The sequence below is a fragment of the Cebus imitator genome, unplaced genomic scaffold, assembly GCF_001604975.1.
Source record: "Cebus imitator isolate Cc_AM_T3 unplaced genomic scaffold, Cebus_imitator-1.0 Scaffold30, whole genome shotgun sequence".
NCBI lineage: Eukaryota > Metazoa > Chordata > Mammalia > Primates > Cebidae > Cebus > Cebus imitator.
The window spans coordinates 9,872,649-9,895,136 of NW_016107345.1; the positions used below are offsets into that span (position 1 = coordinate 9,872,649).

The 22,488-nt window shown below is 45.4% G+C and overlaps 1 protein-coding gene across 1 annotated transcript in view; it reads right to left on the reverse strand.

Annotated features, from left to right (window-relative positions):
• WWTR1 (WW domain containing transcription regulator 1) overlaps positions 1-13,980 on the reverse strand; it is a 152,428-nt gene extending 138,448 nt beyond the window's left edge. Inside the window, exons 1-2 of the mRNA XM_017523833.2 lie at positions 13,613-13,980; positions 12,734-13,167 (exon numbers count right to left, since the gene is read on the reverse strand). Coding sequence (XP_017379322.1) covers positions 12,734-13,164 — 431 coding nt within the window. The 5' untranslated portion in view covers positions 13,165-13,167; positions 13,613-13,980. The remainder of the gene's footprint in view (positions 1-12,733; positions 13,168-13,612) is intronic.
• Between the last annotated feature and the right edge of the window lie 8,508 nt (positions 13,981-22,488).

The window sequence follows — 22,488 nt, forward strand, 5'->3', positions numbered from 1 at the left end:
TATGAAATGCTTAGTTCTGTAAACAACCAGGAAGATCTCAACATAGATGACGATGGTGGGGTCTTTTTTCTTTTTTTTTTTTTTTTTTTTTTTTTTTTTTTTTTTGAGATGGACTCTCGCTCTGTCACCCAGGCTGGAGTGCAGTGGCACGATCTCAGCTCAGTGGCACGATCTCAGCTCACTGCAACCTCCGCCTCCTGGGCTCAAGCGATTCTCCTGCCTCAGCCTCCCGAGTAGCTGGGATTACAGGTGCACACCACCACACCGAACTAATTTTTGTATTGTTAGTAGAAACGGGGTTTCACCATGTTGGTCAGGCTGGTCTTGAACTCCTGGTCCATCTGCCTCAGCCTCTCAAAGTGCTGGGATTACAGGCGTGAACCACCACACCCAGCCCAATGGTGGGGTCTTATGCTACAGTCAGATAAGGCTAGGACTGGTGTATCTCAAAACTATGGGGTGAGAAAGTTGACATTTACTAGCAAAAGGTCAATGAGCCCACCCTAACTGAAGAATAGGATGCATAATCATCTACCAACCAACACCTATCTTTTAACACAAGTCAGTACAGGCTCCTCTTGGTCTGAAAAACACATCCTCAGCATTTCTGCCTCTATACCTCTCTTCCCAACCCTTTTTTCCTGGAAGATTTGTCTGCACACCTACCCATATTTTTCCCATTTTTTCAAAGTTCCATTTATGTCCAAGCACCTTTACGAGACTTCTCTGAACACCCAGCCTTTATCCACTGTATTTAGTATCTGGAGCTCTGACATTAATCTTGCAGTCAAAGGGGCACAGATAGGATGGAATGCCATTTCCAAGCATGTCAGACTCTTACAAATTCCAGGGTGCAAGCTTAGAATGACAATGGCTAAAAATAAATAATACAGGATTCCTTTCGAACACCTACTATGTGCCAGGCATTGTGCTCAAGTTATACAATGCCAAGCACGATAAACATGGCTCTTGTCCTGAGGGAGGTTACAGTGCAGTAAAGAAAAAAACAGGCCAGGTGCGGTGGCTCATGCCTATAATCTCTGCACTTTGGGAGGCTGAGGCAGGCAGATCACCTGAGGTTGGGAGTTCAAGACCAGCCTGACCAACATGGAGAAACCCCATCTTTACTAAAAATACAAAATTGGCTGGGCATGGTGGTACATGCCTGTAATCCCAGCTACTTGGGAGGCTGAAGCAAGAGAATCGCTTGAACCCTGGAGGCAGATGTTGCGATGAGCCGAGGTTGTGCCATTGCACTCCAGCCTGGGCAAGAAGAGCAAAACTTCATCTCAAAAAAAAAAAAGGAAAAAACAGTAATATGGGAGTGAAGCAATGACTGGGGAAACAGAAGAGCCTATGGGAGGAGGAACAGGAGCATCTAAACCAGAGTTGGGGCTGCAAGTCGGGAACAGTTCCTGTAGGATGTGGCATCTAAGCTGATATCTGAAGGTAGTGGAGGAGTTAAGCAGGCAAAAAGCAGGGAAATAATGTTCCAGGCACAGGAAACAGCTTGTGCCAAGTTCCTGAGGCCAGAGGAGCATAGCCAATGGGAGAAACTGACAGACATCCCGTACAGCTGCAAGTTTCAGACCTGTAGCCATATTAGAAATGACTGACTTAGACACACCTCACAAAGCCTTCCAGCAAACCAAGGTGGAAGGCAGTTGCTCAAGGCTCTAGAATCACAGGTTGAAACCAGCTCTCCTGCCTGGTTTGTCTGTGTTCCCCTTCTTTCTCCAGATTCTGTCAGCTGCCTGCAGTGATAAAGCCAGACACACATTTCTTCTTTTAGGACATACTCATGTTGCCGACACACACAGGAGTTCAATGATTTTTTTTTTTTTAGACAGAGTTTCGCTCTTGTTGCCCAGGCTGGAGTGCAATTGGTGTGATCTCGGCTCACCACAACTTCTGTCTCCCGGGTTCAAGGGATTCTCCTGCCTCAGCCTCCTGAGTAGCTAGGATTACAGGCATCTGCCACCACGCCTGGCTAATTTTGTATTTTTAGTAGGGATGGAGTTTCTCCATGTTGGTCAGGCTGGTCTCGAACTCCCGAGCTCAGGTGATTCACCTGCCTTGGCCTCCCAAAGTGCTGGGATTACAGGAGTGAGCCACCATGCCCAGCCGAGTTCAACGATTTTTAGTTGTAAATCAGCTGAATTGGTTAAAGATCTTTCAGGTGGCACAAAGGCAAGGCCTTGGAAGATTGCAGCCCCCTTTACCACCTAAACCCGGAACAATAACAGGAATGAACTTTCGACAGTGGTGTTTGTGCCAGGCACTGGGCTCAGCACTTTAATGTTTTTTCATTTCACTTCTCCTGAGAGCACTGAGCAAGTGAACATCATAAGTGCAGGAAGGAGAGCTTGCAAATAAAGAGTAAGCTGAAAGAAATTCATATGATCTAAGACCCACCACAAGCCCACTTTTTATCCTGACGTGACTTTTATGGAGACATTATGGAGAATTCTGGGTTGAGATTTTTAGCAATTACTGTGTCCACTTCATTTCTAAAGAAAATAACCCAAAGAAAAAAAAAAAAAAAGACTATTTGTTCCCAAAGAAACCATTTAGTAAAAACTCCAGACTTCTGATATTGAACTACAGCTAAAAGATTCCCCCACTGGAATGCCTATGTTCACTGTAAAATTATGTTAATTTATTCATGGTGGAAATCTATTTTGTTTTTTTCAGAGACAGGGTCTCACTCTATTGACCAAACTGTGGCACAAACACAGCTCAGTATAATCTCGAACTGCTAGCCTCAAGCAATCCTCCTGCCTCAGCCTCCCAAGTAGCTTGGATTACAGGTTCATACCACCATGCCTGGCTAATATTTTAAAAATTTTTTGGCCGGGTGCAGTGGCTCACTCCTATAAACCCAGCACTTTGGGAGGCCGACATGGGCGGCTCACCTGAGGTCAGGAATGCAAGACCAGCCTGGCCAACATGGTGAAACCCTGTCTCTATTAAAAATACAAAAATTAGCCAGGTGTGGTGGCAGGTGCCTGTAATCCCAGGTACTTGGGAGGCTGAGGCAGGAGAATCAGTTGAACCCTGGAGGAGGAGGTTGCAGTGAGCCAAGATCAAGCCATTGCACTCCAGCCTGGTTGACAAGGGTGAAACTCTGTCTCAAAAAAAAAAAATTTTTTTTTGTAGAGACAGAGTCTAGCTATGTTCCCCAGGCTTGTCTCAAACTCTTGGCCTCAAGTAATCCTCCCACCTCGGCCCCCCAAAGGGATGGGATTACTAGAGTGAGCCACCTTGGCAGAACTCTTGATAAGAATAAAATACAAATATGCACTGGAGGTGTACTACCCATTTCCGGTATATTTGGGTTTTCTTCCATCATCTCTATCTCACCATCAATGACAGTTCCAAATGGGATCACCCAGACTCAGTTCAGAAGCAGACCCTAGAGATCCATCCACCACTCCACCACCACAGTTATGTGATCACCAAGGATACATAATTATAAGACCTAATTATGGGCCACATAATGGGCATGAGACAGCATGGCATAAAGATAGGAACACAGGTTTTGGAATCCTGGAGTTCTAAACTCACTTGTTAGGTGACCCCAGGACATTTACTTAACCTCACTGAACCTCAGTTTACTCAACAGTAAAATGAGGTAATAATATGTAACTATTCATGGGATCACTGTGAGGGTTATAAGAAATAATATATGTAAAAACATCTAGGACTATGAAAAAGTTCCATACGCATATAATTCTGTTGTTCTCTCTCTGGGAAGCACTAGAACTCTCTGCCTTGTCTGGCATACAGCAGGTCATCAACAAATGTCAATTACCTTTCCTGCTCATCTCTCCCCCTTCTCTATTTCCTCTTCCTCCCCCATCCCACATACAAAAACAGCCCAATTTATAGTGACAATCTAGATTCCAAATAATAAAAACTACACACTTCTCAGATGGAGTTGGACATCCCCTGCCCAAGATGCTGAAGCAAACAGGTACTCACAGTGAGCACTCCTATTTAGGTTTCTTTTAACCTGGAAGTGTACTCTGAGTCCTTAAACTTAAAACTGACTTTCAACTCCAGATCCAGGTTGTCATTCAAGGCCACAGCTGTAACCCAGAGGCAAAAACCACCTGACCCAAAAAGAAAAATTAAAAATAAATAAATAAATAATAAAAATAAATTTAAAAAAAAAAAACAAGTGACCCTATTGCCATGGTTTCTGCTTTGATTTTGGCTGGGTAAGCAGACTATGTGCATTGGGAGAGAGGGAAAGGGAAGCAAGAATTAACTTGTACTATACATCTCCTGTGTGCCAAATGCTTTAAATATGCTCATCTTTCAAACCACCATGCAACAGGTATCACTATCTTCACATTACAGACAACTGACAAAGCAGACATTATTTTTTGAATGACAAAAGGTCCTTATGAAAACAGCTACAAAACACTGTCATTCAAATAAAAACAGAAAAAACAAGCCAGAGTCAGAACAATTTTTTTTGTTTTTTTTGTTTTTTGAGACGGAGTTTCACTCTTGTTACCCAGGCTGGAGTGCAATGGCGCGATCTCGGCTCACCGCAACCTCTGCCTCCTGGTTTCAGGCAATTCTCCTGCCTCAACCTCCTGAGTAGATGGGATTACAGGTACACACCACCATGCCCAGCTAATGTTTTGTATTTTTAGTAGAGACGGGGTTTCACCATGTTGACCAGGATGGTCTCGATCTCTTGACCTCGTGATCCACCCACCTCAGCCTCCCAAAGTGCTGGGATTACAAGCTTGAGCCACCGCGCCCAGCGACAGAACAATTTTTAAGTAAATACGTTCAGGTAGAAAATAACTTGAAAAACTTACCTCCTACAAACCATTTCTTAAGAAGTTACTCAAGCATGTACTGCAGCAAAATGAGGGGGTAAACCAATAAAATAGAAAGACATGAGAAAAGGAAACAGCACTTCCAGCCATGGAAAGAAGTCCCAGGATGACAGTTCTGTTGAGGGCCTAGTGAACAATCCGTTAAGAAGGGCACAGAATGAGAAAGGAATCTTGGCATAAAGCTTAGGGAAAGAAGACTTGATAGGGTAAACAAGATCGAGAGCCTGAAAACTTCTGAGATCATAATCATGGCATATAATGCATAAACACATAAAAAGGCAACCAGAAATACTAGGGAAAAAAATTAAGAAAGTCATGATCCAAATGTGAAAAAAACTAAAAGGTAACACAAATTTAAATAACTGATGAAGAGTAGGAAAACAAACAAAATAAATCCATTTCACTTGGACCTAGACATATTGTCCTTCTGACTGGCCCAGGAATCCTAATACCAGACCCATAGTGCAAGTCTAAAATCCAATCCTAACACACAAAGCAATGAATAATTTCACAGAATTGTAGTCAGGTAAATGTTGCCTATGGCTTTTCAACTTTAAGAATCATTTATGAGCCAGAGCAATCAGGCAAGAAAAAGAAATAAAGGGTATTCAAATAAGAAAGGAGGAAGTCAAAATGTCTCTATTTGCAGACAACATGATTGTATATCTAGAAGACCCCATCGTCTCAGTCCAAAATCGCCTGACACTGATAAGCAACTTCAGCAAAGTCTCAGGATACAAAATCAATGTGCAAAAATCACAAGCATTCCTATACACCAATAACAGACTTAAAGAGAGCCAAATCAAGAACGAACTGCCATTCACAATTGCTACAAAGAGAATAAAATACCTAGGAATACAACTAACAAGGAACATAAAGGACCTCTTCAAGGAGAACTACAAACCACTGCTCAACGAAATAAGAGAGGACACAAACAGATGGAGAAACATTCCATGTTCATGGTTAGGAAAAATCAGTTATCATGAAAATGGCCATACTGCCCAAAATAATTTACAGAATCCATGCTATCCCCATCAAGCTACCAATGACCTTCTTCTCAGAACTGGAAAAAACCACCTTAAACTTCCTATGGAACCAAAAGAGAGCCCACAGAGCCAAGACAATTCTAAGCAAAAAGAACAAAACTGGAGGCATCACACTACGAGACTTCAAACTATACTACAAGCCTACAGTAATCAAAACAGCATGGTACTGTTACCAAAACAGAGATATAGACCAACAGAACAGAACAGAGGCCTCAGAGGCAACATAACAACATATCTACAACCATCAGATCTTTGACAAACCTGACAAAAGCAAGCAATGGGGAAAGGATTCCCTGTTTAATAAATGGTGTTGGGAAAACTGGCTAGCCATGTGCAGAAAACAGAAACTGGACCCCTTCCTGACACCTTACACCAAAATTAGGATTAAAGACTTAAACATAAGACCTAACACCATAAAAACCCTAGAAGAAAATCTAGGCAAAAACATTCAGGACATAGGCGTAGGCAAGGACTTCACGGCCAAAACACCAAAAGCATTGGCAACAAAAGCCAAAATAGACAAATGGGACCTAATCAAACTCCACAGCTTCTGCACAGCAAAAGAAACAGTCATTAGAGTGAATCGGCAACCAACAGAATGGGAAAAAATTTTTGCAGTTTACCCACCTGACAAAGGGCTGATATCCAGAATTTACAAGGAACTGAAACAGATTTACAAGAAAAAAACAAACAAGCCCATTCAAAAGTGGGCAAAGGATATGAACAGACACTTCACAAAAAAAGACATACATGAGACCAACAAACATATGAAAAAATGCTCATCGTCACTGGTCATTAGAGAAATGCAAATCAAAACTACATTGAGATACCATCTCACGCCAGTTAGAATGGCGATCATTAAAAAATCTGGAGACAACAGATGCTGGAGAGGATGTTGGAGAAATAGGAACACTTTTACACTTTTGGTGGGAGTGTAAATTAGTTCAACCATTGTGGAAGACAGTGTGGCAATTCCTCAAGGACCTAGAAATAGAAATTCCATTTGACCCAGCAATCCCATTCCTGGGTATATATCCAAAGGATTATAAATTGTTCTACTATAAGGACACATGCAGACGAATGATTGTTGCAGCATAGTTTACAATAGCAAAGACCTGGAACCAACCCAAATGCCCATCGACAATAGACTGGATAGGGAAAATGTGGCACATATACACCATGGAATATTATGCAGCCATCAAAAACGATGAGTTCGTGTCCTTTGTAGGGACATGGATGAACCTGAAAACCATCATTCTCAGCAAACTGACACAAAAACAGAAAATCAAACACCGCATGTTCTCACTCATAGGTGGGTGTTGAACAATGAGAACACATGGACACAGGGAGGGGAGCATCACACACTGGGGTCTGTTGGGGGGAAATTGGGGAGGGACAGCAGGGGGTGGGGAGTTGGGGAGAGATAGCATGGGGAGAAGTGCCAGATATAGGTGATCAGGAGGAAGGCAGCAAATCACTCTGCCATGTGTGTACCTATGCAACAATCTTGCATGTTCTTCACATGTACCCCAAAACCTAAAATGCAATAAAAAATAAATTTTAAAAAGGGAGGGAATCTCTTAAGAAAAAAAAAAAAGAATCATTTATAAATAAGATGGTTATGGGCTCAGCACTTTGGCAATGTGAAAGCAGCAATGTCAAAAAGTGAACGACAGAACTAGTTGCAATCCAAACGTTATTGACATACAGCATAAGGAATCAAGAAATACTATCAAAATTTGACGAAATCCAGGTGTGGTGGCTCACACTTGTAATCCTAGTGCTTTAGGAAGCCAAGGTGGAAGGATCACTTGTGGCCAGGAATTTGAGAACAGCCTGGGCAGAATAGAGACCCTTTCTCTACAAAAAGTTAAATTAGCCACACATGGTGGTGCATACCTATAGTCATACTTACTCAGGAAGCTGAGGCAGGAGGATCACTAGAGCCCAAGAGTTTGAGGCTGCAGTGAGCTACGAATGCCATTGCACTCCAGCCTAAGTGACAGACAGAGACCCTGTCTCCAAAAAAAAAAAAGTTGATTTTTAAAAAAAGGTGACCTAACAGACAAACTTAAAATATTGAAACAGCAAACTTGGGAGAGAAGAAAGAAAACTAGCTTAAAGAGCTACAGTCTCACTTTCGTATCAGGTGTTAAAAGTTGATAAATCAAAATATGGTGGTAAAAGCACATTACTTAGGCTTAAGAAGGTAACAATCTAAGAACTGAATAGAAACAGATGAAAAAAATTAAAAGGTTCCATCTGTGAGCCTTGAGGAGGTGAAGGAAACCACTGTTTTTCAACAAATGTCCTCCTGTATATTGCATTTGTTATCAAGTGCATGGATCATTTGGACAAAAATAATATTCTATCACACATTTCAGAAAAGACAAAACACTAAAATTGTCACTAAAAATTAGAAGTAGCAGCCAAATGTTATAGTCCGAATTGTATTTGAGAGTAGGATAAAATCTTTTTTCTTATAAAATCACGTTATTCAAATGAAAGTTTTTTACAAGAATGTTTGCAATAGAGTAAAGATGGGAAAGTTTACTGAAGCTAGGTAAGTTTCTTCTTTATAATTCCCCATTTTCTGATTTATGTACAAAAAGCATGTATTCTATTTATAATCAGAGACCTTTTAAAAATTTAATGTGATCAGTATTCAGTGTGCCAGGTTGCCCAATGTCTCCACACACCAGCCTGATACAGGAGATTTAGAGGACAGCAATAATGAATGAACACAGTGGTTTTCAGGGGCCAGGTGTTTTAACATTCAATCTGCTCCCTTGTTACACTAATTTTTAAAAAATGTTTATTTAGAGACATGTTGGGGGTAATAGGGGCTGCAGGTGGGCACCACCACGCCCTGGTCATTGTTACTCTAAAGGAATATCTGAATACCACAGGAGACCTGAACATCACAGGAAAGGTGTGAATGTTTGGCAAAGGTGCCTTTAGGAGGTTCCAGAAAGTGATTAGATCATATACCCCAGAACAGTCTTACCTGAGAAAATGACAAAAGGCTTCTTAGATGTCCAGGCTTTGTTTCCCATTAAGTTCATTGTTTAGCTAAGGAGGTGACATGGGGGAAAGGTGGGGGTGGGAAAAAGGAAAACTGTTCCCTAAGTAGACAGCAACAGATTAGAGGTCCAGTCCAGGGTCCACCATTAAATAATCACATGACGACTGGGCATGGTGGCTCACACCTGTAATCCCAGCACTTTGGGAGTCCAAGGCGGGCAGATCATGAGGTTGGGAGTTCAAGACCAGCCTAACCAACATGGTGAAACCCTATCTCTACTAAAACTACAAAAAATTAGTCGGGCATGGTGCGTGCCTGTAATCCCAGCTACTCAGGAAGCTGAGGCAGGAGAATCCCTTGAACCCAGGAAGTGGAAGTTCCAGTGAGCCAAGATTGAGCCATTGCACTCTAGCCTGGACGACAGAGTGAGACTCTGTCTAAAAAAAAAAAAAAAAAAACAGAGAAAATAACCACATGACTTTCCCAAAGTCACATTGTCACCCTTCCCTGGCCTCAGTTTTCTAGTCAAAAACAAAACAAAATAAAATTGACGCTTGTCATTCTTAAATCCTTTCATTTCTGATGTATAAAGCCCTCAACTCCTAACAGAGTCAAGAAGAAGATTCTTTTTCTGGCTAGGCATAGTAGCTCATGCCTGTAATCCCAGCATTTTGGGAGGCCGAGGCAGGAGAATCACTTGAGTCCAGGAGTTTGAGACTGGCCTAGGCAAATAGTGAGATCCCATCTCTACCCTGGTCAAATAAAAAAATTTTTAAAAGGGCTGGGTGTGGTGGCTCACACCTGGAATCCCAGCACTTCGGGAAGCCAAGGTGGACGAATCACAAGGCCAGGAGATCAAGATCAGCCTGGCCAACATGGTGAAACCCTGTATCTACAAAAAATACAAAAAAATCCTGGGCATGGCGGTGCGGGCCTGTACTCCCAGCTACCCAGGAGGTTGAGGCAGGAAAATCATTTGAACTAGGGAGTCAGAGGTTGCAGTGAGCCAAGATTGCACCACTGCACTCCAGCCTGGTGACAGAGCGAGACTCCATCTCAAAAAAAAATAGAAAGAAAGAAAGTCAGAGAACTCTTGGCAGATTGCTTATCCTGAAAGACAATAGTCACTGACAGATTCTTAAGCTCTCTTAGTCACTTGGCCAAGAAACTTCCAGGGATCAGGCCATCAGATCAGACTAGGCTTACACATTTTTTTTTCCAGCTGTCATTTTCATTGACTACCCAAAGTGAAATGAAGATGCACTCTGCTTTGGATTGGAGAGTGGTTGGGGGATGGGCAGAGAGATCACAGCAACTTTCTCTACGTCCAAGGCTAACTTCTACTTTTGCCCTCATTCACAGGTAATTCTGAGCTACTCCAATCATTCAAAACACAATGTACAAAAGAAATTTTTTTATTTTGCATTTGTTTTGGGGTGATTTTCTTTCTTTTTTTTGAGACAGAGTTTCGCTCTTGTTGCCTAGGCTGGAGTGCAATGGCTCAATCTCGGCTCACCGAAACCTCCGCCTCCCAAGTTCAAGCGATTCTCCTGCCTCAACCTCCTGAGTAGCTGAGATTACAGGCATGTGCCACCACGACTGGCTAATTTTGCATTTTTACTAGAGATGTGGTTTCTCCATGTTGGTCGGGCTGGTCTTGAACTCCTGGCCTCAGGTGATTCACCCACCTTGGCTCCCAAAGTGCTGGGATTACAGGCATGAGCCACCGCAACCAGCCATTTCAGGGTCTTTTTCACCTAACTTTCCTCAGATATTAGGCAAGCCTAGCTCTTAATTCATATTTTTAATAACCACAGTTATACTGATCATATACCGTATGTGTATGTGTATATATTTATAAACATAGTTTAGAAATCATGTGGGGCCAGGCATGGTGGCTCAGGCCTGTAATCTCAGCACTGCAAGAGGCCAAGGCAGGCAGAACACTTGAAGTCAGGAGTTCAAGACCAGCCTGGCCAACATGGTGAAACCCTGTCTCTACAAAAAAAAATACAAAAATTAGCTGGGTGTGGTGGCATGTGCCTATTGTCCCAGCTACACAGGGAGCTGAGGCAGGAGAATTGCTTGAACCCAGGAGGCAGAGGCTGCAGTGAGCCGAGATCGCACCACTGTACTCCAGCCTGAGCAAGCTCCACTGCGCTCCAGCCTGAATGAGAGAGCAAGAGCCTGTCTTAAAAAGAAAATCATTTGGGAGCAAAAATCACCCCTCAAATTATTGACAATTATTGGTTCTCTTTTTATTTGTATTCATCACTAAGTCCATGGCAATAAACGCCACAATAAAATATTTGAAACTGCATTTACCTAATTAAAGTTAATATATAATGCCAGCTCTTTTGGACCTGAATGCACTATATAAACTGTCATCCTTCAGAACAATATCATCACATTTAGAAAAATGTCATGTAATTACATCACACATTTGACTCCACCAGCTACTTAGAAGTCAAAGCACTGAGCACATGTCCAAACTATCACTCAATAACCCAGAGAAGACCAGCTGTGGCATAAACGACCATCAATTCAGTTTCAGCATCTCAGCACTGCACCAACCCAGAAACAAAAAAAGAACTCCTTGAACAAGATGTCAACAGCTTTGGGATGGGGAAAGAATAAGAACTGGTCACCGGTATGAGTAAAAGGGCTCACCATAATAAACTTCATCCATCATTGTGTATTCATTCTTAGGGTTCAATTAATGCCAAAGAAATGCTTGATTAAACTTTTTAAATTGTATATAATGTCTTCACTTTTGAAATTTGAAATAAGGCTGCTCTATGAGCTTTAAAATGAAGTCTAAGTCAAGTTCTTAGGAGAGGAGTTTCCCTTGCTGGCAGTGCAGGCAATCCTGAAGCAAGTGGTCAGGCTGGCACAACCTCCATCCACGGCTTTGATAGCCGGACCCTGTGACCTCACTGGAACATTTCAAGTTCCAGCTTGGTTTGTCCTGAGGAATGTAGTTATCTTAGGGTACCACAATTGGAACAATCTCCTCTAGTGTTTGAGAATATCTTTTCCTGTGGGGTGTAATTTGAAAATTTGAATCTAATGTAAAATTCATGACATCAACAAGCTGGAACAATGTGAAAGGAAGAAGAGTGACAAAGCAGGCTTGTGATTTGATGATATTTTAGGTTAACAAGTTTAATGTGATAAAACTCCTGACACAATTTCCACACAGTTGCTTTGTCCAGCCCACAACTACTTCACTACACAGTTGCTAATTACATTACTGTGCTGTGTGGTCATTATGTCACGCAGCTGGGAGCAGTAAGGCCTACCAGCCACTGTTCACTTTTCCAGCTTGCTTTTCCCAAAAAGATAGAGACTGCAGACCACCTACTCCACTAAGAGTCCCTCTGTTCCCCAGCCTCGCAGCTTTTCTCTCATTTATCTTGGTGTCACAGCCCAAAGGGCCTGGCTCTGGACTATCTGTCTGAGTGGCCAGGGAAAAGCCTAAGGATCTGTGCCTAGGAGTAGGTTTCAATCCTGCAGATTCAGGGCAAAGTCACCTGTGTGTTTTATGGAGGATGAACTTCACCACACTCTCTTCTGCTTCTGATCCCTTACAATTCCAACACCCAGAGACTCATTCCTTGCTTCCAGCTCTCCATATCTGTGAAATAACCGTGGAAGGACACGCACCATCTCTCTCCCTCTGTCTCTCTGTCTGCCTGTCTCTCTCTCTCTCTGACTCACTCACACACCCATACACACACACGAAGACGCACGTGGGTTGGGCACCGTGACTTGGTGTCCCCTTCGGATCCAGGCTGACTTACTTGAGGAAGTACCTCTGGCCAGTGGCGGTGAAGGTCATCTCCCAGCCCGGGGGCAGCGGCAGCTCGTCGGTCACGTCGTAGGACTGCTGGCGGAGGTGCGCGTGCTGCTGCGCGGGGCTAGCCGCAGCGCCCGCGCCAGTGCCCAGCTGCAGGGACGCGGGCGACGAGTGCGAGCGTACATGCTGGGCACCCCCGACCAGCCGAGGCCCTGGGTGGCCGCCCGACGAGTCGGTGCTAGACTGGCGCGAGTGCGAGCCCGAGTCAGGCTCCTTGAAGAAGGACTCCGGCAGGATCTTCTTCCGCCACGAGCTAGGCTTCGGGTTCATGACAGAGTTGAAGAGGGCTTCGAGGTCTGTGTCTAGGTCCTGCGTGACGTGGATCACTTGCTGCCCAGGCGGCGGGAGCGGAGGGGGCGCCGAGGCCGGATTCATCTTCTGCAAAAAGAAGGTCAGATTAGCCTTTTCTTTAAAGTCGGAGGAAGTGGGTAAGCGGGTTGAGGGTGAGAGAGCGAGACGGTGGGAAGGAGAGCAGAGGGAAAAGGAAACGAGGAGACAGATAATTGCTCGCCTGGAGAGCCCAGACACTCAGCGGTAAGACCAGCAGGATGGGGGAGGGGTCCCTCCTGGCCTCGAGAATTATGCAACTTTCTTGAAGCAAAGAAGTTGCCTGGAGGAGGAGAAGGAAGGGCGGGGGATGGAGGGAGTAACTGCACTTTCGGCTTGCGGAGCCGCAGGATGGCAAAGGGAAGGTCTCAGCTTTCCAGGAAAGGCAGCCCCCCTAAAGAAGTTCAGCCCGAACCAACTCCACGACGTCTCGACTCCGGAAGCCCGGAGTCCTGGAATGGTGCTGGGAGAGCGCGCGAGCTCCAGAGGGCACTACCTGGGCGGGCAGCGAAGCTCAGCCTAAGCGCACCGCGGCCGCCGTCCCGCCCGAACTTGCCGTCGGGCCTGGGTCGCTCGGGTGAGTCCCGAGATTGCGCAGCTGGAGCCGAGGCTAGGCTGACAAATTCCAACCAGACTCGGTGCCTGGCAGCCTAGGGACTTCGGCTCTCACATCCCCCGAGCTGGCCTCAGGCGCTTGCGCTCGGAGAGAAGGAGGCGCAGGAGAAGCAGACAGCGCGGCCGCAGCAGCTCCCCGGACTGTCCCATAAACAAAGTTTGGAGCAAACTCCCACCCCCAGGAAAGAGGCGGGCCCGAAAGTTGAGCTATTGAATTATGTATGACCTCCTAGTCCCGAGCCGGCCAGCCCCCGCTCGCCCCTCCTCTTCCTCCTCCTCCTCCTCCTCCCACCCCGGCTCCAGAAAACCCTGGGTGTGATGGGTACTTTACTGGGTAAGAGGAGACGGGTGCCCCCCACCCACTCCTCCCGGCTGCGCGGACCTCTCCCGCGGAGCCCTACATCTGCATTCCTTTGAGTTTACCACGGACTTGGGGCGGGATCAAAAGGAAAGTGGCCCAAGCCTGTTTCATCAAGGGGTTGTGGACCGAAACCAAGGCCGGGGGTGGCGAAGGTCACGCGGATGAGGGGCTCAGGCCTGGGTAGGGCCGGTCCCGGACACCGCGCGCTCCCCTGTAGCCAGGCGCCGAGGCCGGCAGCACCCGGAGCGCCGCACCGACCGGCGATTCTGCCCGAGGGCCGGCCCGGGTGCGCCCCGGCGCGGGGAGACACCAACAAGGCCAGCCTTTCCACGGGAGGCTGTTTAGCTCTTGTGACCATATTTGGTCTGGCGAGAAGGCATCTTGGCTGCTTGGCTCTCAATTGTCTGCTGGAGTACAGACGGTGCCCAGAAAGTGCCTCTGTGGAGATGCGGCTTCGCCAACGGCTGGGTTGTAAACAAACAACTTTCAAACCATTCACCAATCCTTAATTTCCTCTACAGGGGTGACTCAGGCCTCTAGGGATTGAGAAGAAACCGGGTCAAAGCTGGGTGCTGGAAGAGAAGAGCAACTGCGCCCCCCTCCCCCGCAACATCCGTGAGGGTTGTGGGAGGATTGGAATGTCCCTGCCGCCCTCCAGAGAGCCTGGAGCCGGGATAGAACCCGAGCAGGTGGCTGGGAGTAGTGAGGGTGCGCCAATGACCCGGAAACAGCCACCCACCTTCCCACCGACTAGATCTGGGCGAGGGGTGGAGACCCCCTGCCTCTAGCTAAGGGGTCAAGCCTGGCGAAACAGCTGCGGGAAGTGGAAGGAGGCCTTGCCCTTCAGAGCAGCTCAATTCCTTTTCTCTCTGGTTCTCTCTCCACTGAGGGGAAAAGGTGCGGGGCGAGGGGGGCGTGGGGGGAATGGCGAGGTAAGCCCACTCCATCTGATTCAAATAGTTTATAAAGAAAATCAAATGAGACAATGTAAAGCACTTCGCACAGCACCTAGCTGGTTACGTAAGTGTTTGTTAAATAAAACAGAACTGCATGTTCTTTAAGTTGACGTATTGTGCCTTAATATTTTTATAGGGTAAAATAAAGTCAAAGTTAAAATCTGGAGTTGCCTTGAAGGAGAAAGTTTAAGGAAAAGACAAGGCCTCTCGTAGTTTTGCCTTGGAAAAGGTGGAATTTTGGGGCCACTCCCTTGAATGGCTGCATCCATACCCAAAACAGAACTACACCCACCAAAGTGAGCCACTTCCCCTGTTATCTGTACTTGGAGGTGTGCTCCAGTTCCAGACTCCTCACAGACTGGAAAAAATTAGGACTGCCTTAAATGAAGGCAGGCATAGATGTAACATCCGGTTTTTTTGTTTGTTTGTTTGTTTGTTTGTTTGTTTGTGTTGAGACAGAGTCTCACTCTACTGCCCAGGCTGAAGTGCAGTAACCTGATCTCAGCTCACTGCAACCTCCGCTCCCTGGTTCACGCAATTTTCCTGCCTCAGCCTTCAGAGTAGCTGGGTTTACAGGCGCCTGCCACCATGCCCAGCTAATTTTTGTATTTTTAGTAGAAACAGGGTTTTGCCATGTTGGCCAGACTGGTATCAAACTCCTGATCTCAAGTGATCTTCCTGCCTTGGCCTCCCAAAGTGCTGGGATTACAGGCGTGAGCCACCACGCCCAGCCATGTATCATGTTTAAACATAAGCAGAGGACAGTTCCTTTCAAGAGCCTTTGAAACCAGGTGTTTTCCATGCAGCAAGTTCTCTGCCCATAGGACTGGCAAAAGGAAAAGGGAAGCTAGCACAGGTCACTCCTTGGAAAGTAGAATCTTTGCAAGCTACTCTCAGAAGCCATCACAGTTGCAATGACGGGGGAAATATGCTATCAAACTAGAAGAGGTGACTGGAACATAATGATACTAATTCAGAAGTCGCAAGGCTGACTTGATGATTAAAGAATGAGAACTTGAGGCCAGCCTGGCGAGGTGGCTCACACCTGTAATCCCAGCACTTTGTGAGGCCAAGGCGAGTGGATCATGAGGTCAAGAGTTTGAGATCAGCCTGGCCAATATGGTGAAACTTCGTCTCTACTAAAAATACAAAAATTAGCCAGGTATGGTGGCACTTGCCTGCAGTCCCAGCTACTTGGAAGGCTGAGGCAGAAGAATTGCTTGAACCCGGGAGGCAGAGGTTACAATGAACCAAGATCGTGCCACTGCACTCCAACCTGGGTGACAGAGCAAGACTCCATCTCAAAAACAAAGACCAAGAAAAAGAAAACTTGAGGCCAGCCCTATTCCAGGAAGCTCTTCATCCCAGAAGAAAAGTAAGAATCAGGGTTGGAATTGGATGGGCAAGGATGCAGTCTTCGTTTCTTTCCAAGCTTCAAGAAATAGATAGTGCAACAGATAGAGTAGATATCTGAAAGGGAAGTTGTCCTTAACACAGGAAAACTGAAAAACTCCCAGTTCCAAAATAGCATATAAGATATAACAGTGAATAAGGCAGAAAATTTGCTGTTGTCCCAGCCCTATAGCTTCAGATTAACATTTACAGGTATTTTGATGTATCAGGTACTGCCCATAAGAGGCAGCATAGTGGATAAGTATAGAGTTTCTAGAACAAAACACCTGAGTCACCTCAGACAAGACATTTAAGCTCTCTATTTCTGGGTTTCCTCATTTGTAAATTAGGGACAATAACATTACCCACCCCCACAGGATTCTAGGTTAAAACATATACAACTTTTATTTGTTGACATTTGATTTAGAACACAATCTTTGAAGCTGGTTCTACCCTCTACATTATGCAAGTAACTTATCAGCCCTAAGTTACAGTTTACTCATTTACAAACTGGAAATGCTATATTGCTGCCTTTCAATGACCCAGCCTCATGGTTTTGTTTGTTTGTTTTTTGAGATAGAGTCTCGCTCTGACTCCAGGCTTGAGTGCAGTGGCGTGATCTCGGCTCACTGCAACCTCCACCTCCCGGGTTCAAGCAATTCTCCTGCCTCAGCCTAACGAGAGTAGCTGGGACTACAGATGCGCACCACCACACCCAGCTAATTTTTGTATTTTTAGTCGAGACAGATTTTCACCATCTTGGCCAGGCTAGTCTTGAACTCCTGACCTCATGATCCACCCACCTTGGCCTCCCCAAGTGCTAGGATTACAGGTATAAGCCACCGTGCCTGGCCAGGCTCATGTTATTTATACCTTATATAGCCCCTTCCACTTAATCTGGACTGGGCCAGTGATTTGCCTTAACCAGAAAAATGCAGCAGTGAAGTTATGCCAGTCCCCCGCCTTCCCCATCCCATCCCCTAGGAAGGTAGGTTTCCACTTTGTACTTTTAGGATACCTGAGCCACTAGGTAAGAAGTCCAGTTACCCTGCTGGATAAACCACATGGAGAAGGAAATGCCCTGAGACACTTGGAGAGAGGAAAAAGTCCAGCTGCCCAGCACCTGAGCTGAGCCCACCCTCAGCCAACCCCACCAGCTGATTGCAAACACACCAATAAGACCAGCAGAGCTGCAGAGCCAAGCCCAGCCTAGATTGCAGAACTGTGAGCAAATAAAATGGATATTGCTTTAAGCCACAAAATATTGAATTTTTTTTTAGTGTAGAATGTGCATTCTAAGAATTTAAAAAAAAAAAAAAAGCAAATTTTTTTCTTTTTTTTGAGACAGGGTCTCACTCTATGCCCAGGCTGGACTTGATCTCGGCCCACTGCAACCTTCGCCTCCCAGGTTCAAGCGATTCTTGTGCCTCAGCCTCTCAAGTAGCTGGGGACTACAGATGTGCACCACTACACCTGCCTAATTTTTTTTTTTTTTTAAGACAGAGTCTCACTCTGTGGCCCAGGTTGGAGAACAATGGCAAGATCTTGGCTCACTGCCACATCTGCCTCCCAGGTTCAAGCGATTCTCCTGCCTCAGCCTCCTGCGTAGCTAGGATTACAGGCGAGTGCCACCACTCCCAGCTAATTTTTTTTTTTTTTTTTTTTTTTTTTTTTTTTTTTTTTTTGAGACAAGGTTTTATTCTGTCCCTCAAGCTAAAGTGCAGTGGTATGAACTCCGCCTCCCGGATTCTTGTGCCTCAGCCTCTCAAGTAGCTGGGGACTACAGATGCGCGCCAAACACCCAGCTAATTTTTGTATTTTTAGTAGAGACGGGGTTTCACCACGTTGACCAGGATGGTCTCGATCTCTTGACCTCGTGATCCACCCGCCTCAGCCTCCCAAAGTGCTGCCCAGCTAATTTTTTTGTATTTTTAGTAGAGACGGGATTTCACCATGTTGGTCAGGCTGGTCTCGAACTCCTGACCTTGTGATCTGTCCACCTCAGCCTCCCAAAGTGCTGAGATTGCAGGCGTGAGCCACTGTGCCCAGCTTAATTTTTGTATTTTTTTTTTAGTAGAGACAGGATTTCACTATGTTGGCCAGGCTGGTCTCGAACCCCTGCCTCAAGTGATCCGCCTACCTTGGCCTCCCACAGTGCTAGGATTACAGGCTTAAGCCACCTCGCCTGGCCACAGATAAAGTTTTTAACATAAAGCCTGTTTAACATACTAAAGCACTCAACAAATAATGGCTGTTTTGTCTCATGGAGACCTAAAGAATAGGTATTATATTCTACGTCCCGGTTTTACAGATAAGAAAACTGGATTGATGAATTTGAAAGTATTTTGTCCAAACATTTACAATGAAATCATGTACATTAAAGAACCTGAGATTTCAGCCTAGGGTTTGTAACTCTAGAGCAGAGTGCATTCTCCAGAGTGCATCCTGTGTCGGCCAGGAGTTCCTCCCTGGTATTGCCATTTTAAATCGTATGATACCTTTTGTCTGACTATCTCACAGAGAAACTCTATAGTTTTTATAAGATAATCAGTTGAGAGCACACTCCTGCTGATAGATATGTAAATCTTCCATTTGTAAACACTTTCCAAGTTCATCCCCTGCCTCCAAATCCTCCCCTCAACACACTTCCTACTGAAGATTCTCTTGAGTCATCCCTTTCTCTTCCCTCTCTGTTCACATCCAATCAGTGGCAAGTGCTGTTGATTCTTTCTTCTGGTGTCCCCCAAATCCATCCTTTCCCACTCCCGGAACAAGACCTTATCTCAAAATGCTTGAAGTAGCCTCCTAACTGGTATCTCTGCCTCTAGTCTCTGGTTTCTGGTCTCCTTCTTTTCTGATGTCATTCCCTAGCTCAGAAGTTTTTTTTGTTTTGCTTTGATTTAAGATGGAGTCTTGCTCTGTCATCCAGGCTGGCGTGCAGTGGTGCCGTCTTGGCTCACTGCAACTTCCGCCTCCCGGGTTCAAGCAATTCTCTGCCTCAGCCTCCGGAGTGGCTGGGATTACAAGCACCTGCCACCACACCTGGCTAATTTTTTTGTATTTTTAGTAGAGACAGGGTTTCACCATCTTGGCCAGTCTGGTCTTGAACTCCTGACCTCGTGATCCACTCAACTTGGCCTCCCAAAGTACTTGGATTACAGGCGTGAGCCCTTCACCTGGCCCAGGAGTTTTTTTTAACAACTGTTCACAAGAACATAAGTCAAAGCTATCAATCCAACACTAAAGGTTTCCCAACAAACTACCATCTTCATACATTTCTGACCCTGGTTCTTTTTTTTTTTTTTTTGAGACGGAGTTTCACTCTTGTTGCCTGGAGTGCAATGGCGCGATCTTGGCTCACCGCAACCTCCGCCTCCTGGGTTCAAGCAATTCTCTTGCCTCAGCCTCCCGAGTAGCTGGGACTACAGGTGCGCGCCACCATGCCCAGCTAATTTTTGTATTTTTAGTAGAGACGGGGTTTCACCTTGTTGACCAGGATGGTCTCTATCTCTTGACCTCGTGATCCACCCTCCTCGGCCTCCCAAAGTGCTGGGATTATAGGTGTGAGCCACTGCGCGTGGCCTTGACCCTGGTTCTTACAAGAGACTATAATAAAGTGTCTTTCTCCCACTTCAGCCAGGCTCTGCCCCAAGCATATTTGGACTAATTCTTTACTACACCTGTCTAATGTCTGCTATTTGATTTCTGCTCAAAACTGCCCTACCAACTATTGCCAGGCATTTAGTAATCTCTCCCTTCTTCCTAAATTCTCCTTGTTCTTGTCTTTTTCATTCCCTGCACATATAATCAAACATAACACTGCCATATATTGTTTTGGTTTGGTTTTTGAAATGGAGTCTCACCCTGTCATCCAGCCTGTAGTGCAATGGCAAAATCTCGGCTTACTGCAACTTCTGCCTCCTGGTTTCAAGTGATTCTCCTGCCTCAGCCTCCAGAGTAGCTGGGATTACAGGCATGCACCACCATGTCCAACTATTTTTTTGTATTTTTAGTAGAGATGGGGTTTCACCATTTTGGCCAGACTGGTCTTGAACTCCTGACCTCAAGTGATCCACCACCTTCTGCCTCCCAAAGTGCTGGGATTATGGATCATGAGCCACCTTGCCTGGCCTATATTGTATTGTAACATTTGTCTCAGAATCTCTTGCCTCCCCAACTGGATTGTAAATAGCTGCAGGGCTAAAAGCTTAAATTTCTTTATGAGGCCAGGGGCAGTGGCTCACACCTGTAATGCCAGCACTTTGGGAGGCCAAGACAGGCGGATCACCTGAGGTCAGGAGTTTGAGACGAGTTTGGCCAACATGGTGAAACCTTGTATTTGCCAAAAATACAAAAATTAACCAGGCATGGTGGCAGGATCCTGTAATCCCAGCTACCCAGGAGGCTGAGGCAGGAGAACAGCTTGAGCTTGGGAGGCAGAGGCTGAAGGGAGCTGAGATTGCACCATTGCACTCCAGCCTGGGATACAAGAGCAAAACTCCATCTTAAAAAAATATATGTCTTTATGAAACTGCTCCTAAGAAGCCCATAATTCCTTGTTGAGAGCATAATCATCTTTACATGATTTTGCCCATTTCTCTTTCGATACCCATTAGTGTACTCTGAACAGTTTGTTAGATATTCTCCCACTATGCACTACAATTTCAGCTACTTCTGGACTCAACTCTTTTTTTTTTTTTCATCATAATTTTATTTTTTAATTGCATTTTAGGTTTTGGGGTGCATGTGAAGAACATGCAAGATTGTTACATAGGTACACACATGGCAGTGTGATTTGCTGCCTTCCTCCCCATCACCTATATCTGGCATTTCTCCCCATGCTATCTCTTGGGGTTTCACCATGTTGGTCAGACTGGTCTTGAACTCCCAACCTCAGGTGATCCACCCGCGTTGGCCTCCAAAGTGTTTGGATTACAGGCATGAGCCACCACACCCGGCCCTGGACTCAACTCTTTAACAGGATTGCAGGCTCTTTGAGAACAAGTCTAAGAGGACTTCACTTTCTTTTTGTTTTTCCCATGCCTAACAAGGTGTTCTCCATGCAGGAGTGTTCTGTACATGCCGTAGCCTAGCCCAGTGGATTTTGCCCCTGCTATTCATCTGCCATTTTTGCCTCAGGAAAGCCTCAAGCTGCTTTTCTCAGCCCTATCCCTGTGTTGCTGGCTTGTTCTGCATGACTGATTCCAGCAAAGGTATATGGTTAGAAAGTTGGTGGGGTGGCTAAGTTAGAGGACTATGGTCCCAGAAGCTCTTGGGGCAGATACCGCCCTGACTTGCTGAACCAGTATGGAGAAAACTCCCAGAGCCAGGGTTGGGTCACCATTAGCAACTGAAGAGGAGCAAAACAGACAAGGACCTTGAATAGATAAAGGTTTGAATAATGAAGAGTCCAGAAAACTGTTGAATAAGGTTAATCTTTATTTCAACATGAGGATAAGAGTTGACCAGTTCCCTGACAAATCAAAGGTGATACTTGTGTTTTTATAATTTACCATATCCCAAGTGTCTAGCACAGTGTCCAACATGTAGCAAATAAACAAATACTTAAATAAAGAAGAATTGGTGCTGCCACTCATTTTTGCATTTACCCTTTCATTGCCATGCTTCACTTTGGTGTTCTTTTTTTTTTTTTTTTTTTGGAGATGGAATCTCACTCTGTCACCCAGGCTAGAGGGCAGTGGCACGATCTCTGCTCACTGCAACCTCTGCCTCCCAGGTTCAAGCTATTCTCCTGCCTCAGCCTCCTGAGTAGCTGGGACTACAGGTGCATGCCACCATGCCTGGCTAATTTTTTGTATTTTTAGTAGAGATGTGGTTTCAACCTGTTAGCGAGGATGACCTCGATCTCCTGATCTCATGATCCACTCGCCTCGGCCTCCCAAAGTGCTGGGATTACAGGCATGAGCCACTGCGCCCGGCTGGTGTTCTTAATAAATGCATCACTGGGCCGGGTGTGGTGGCTTAGGCTTGTAATCTTAGCACTTTGGGAGGCCAAGGCAGGTGGATCACCAGGTCAGGAGTTTCAGA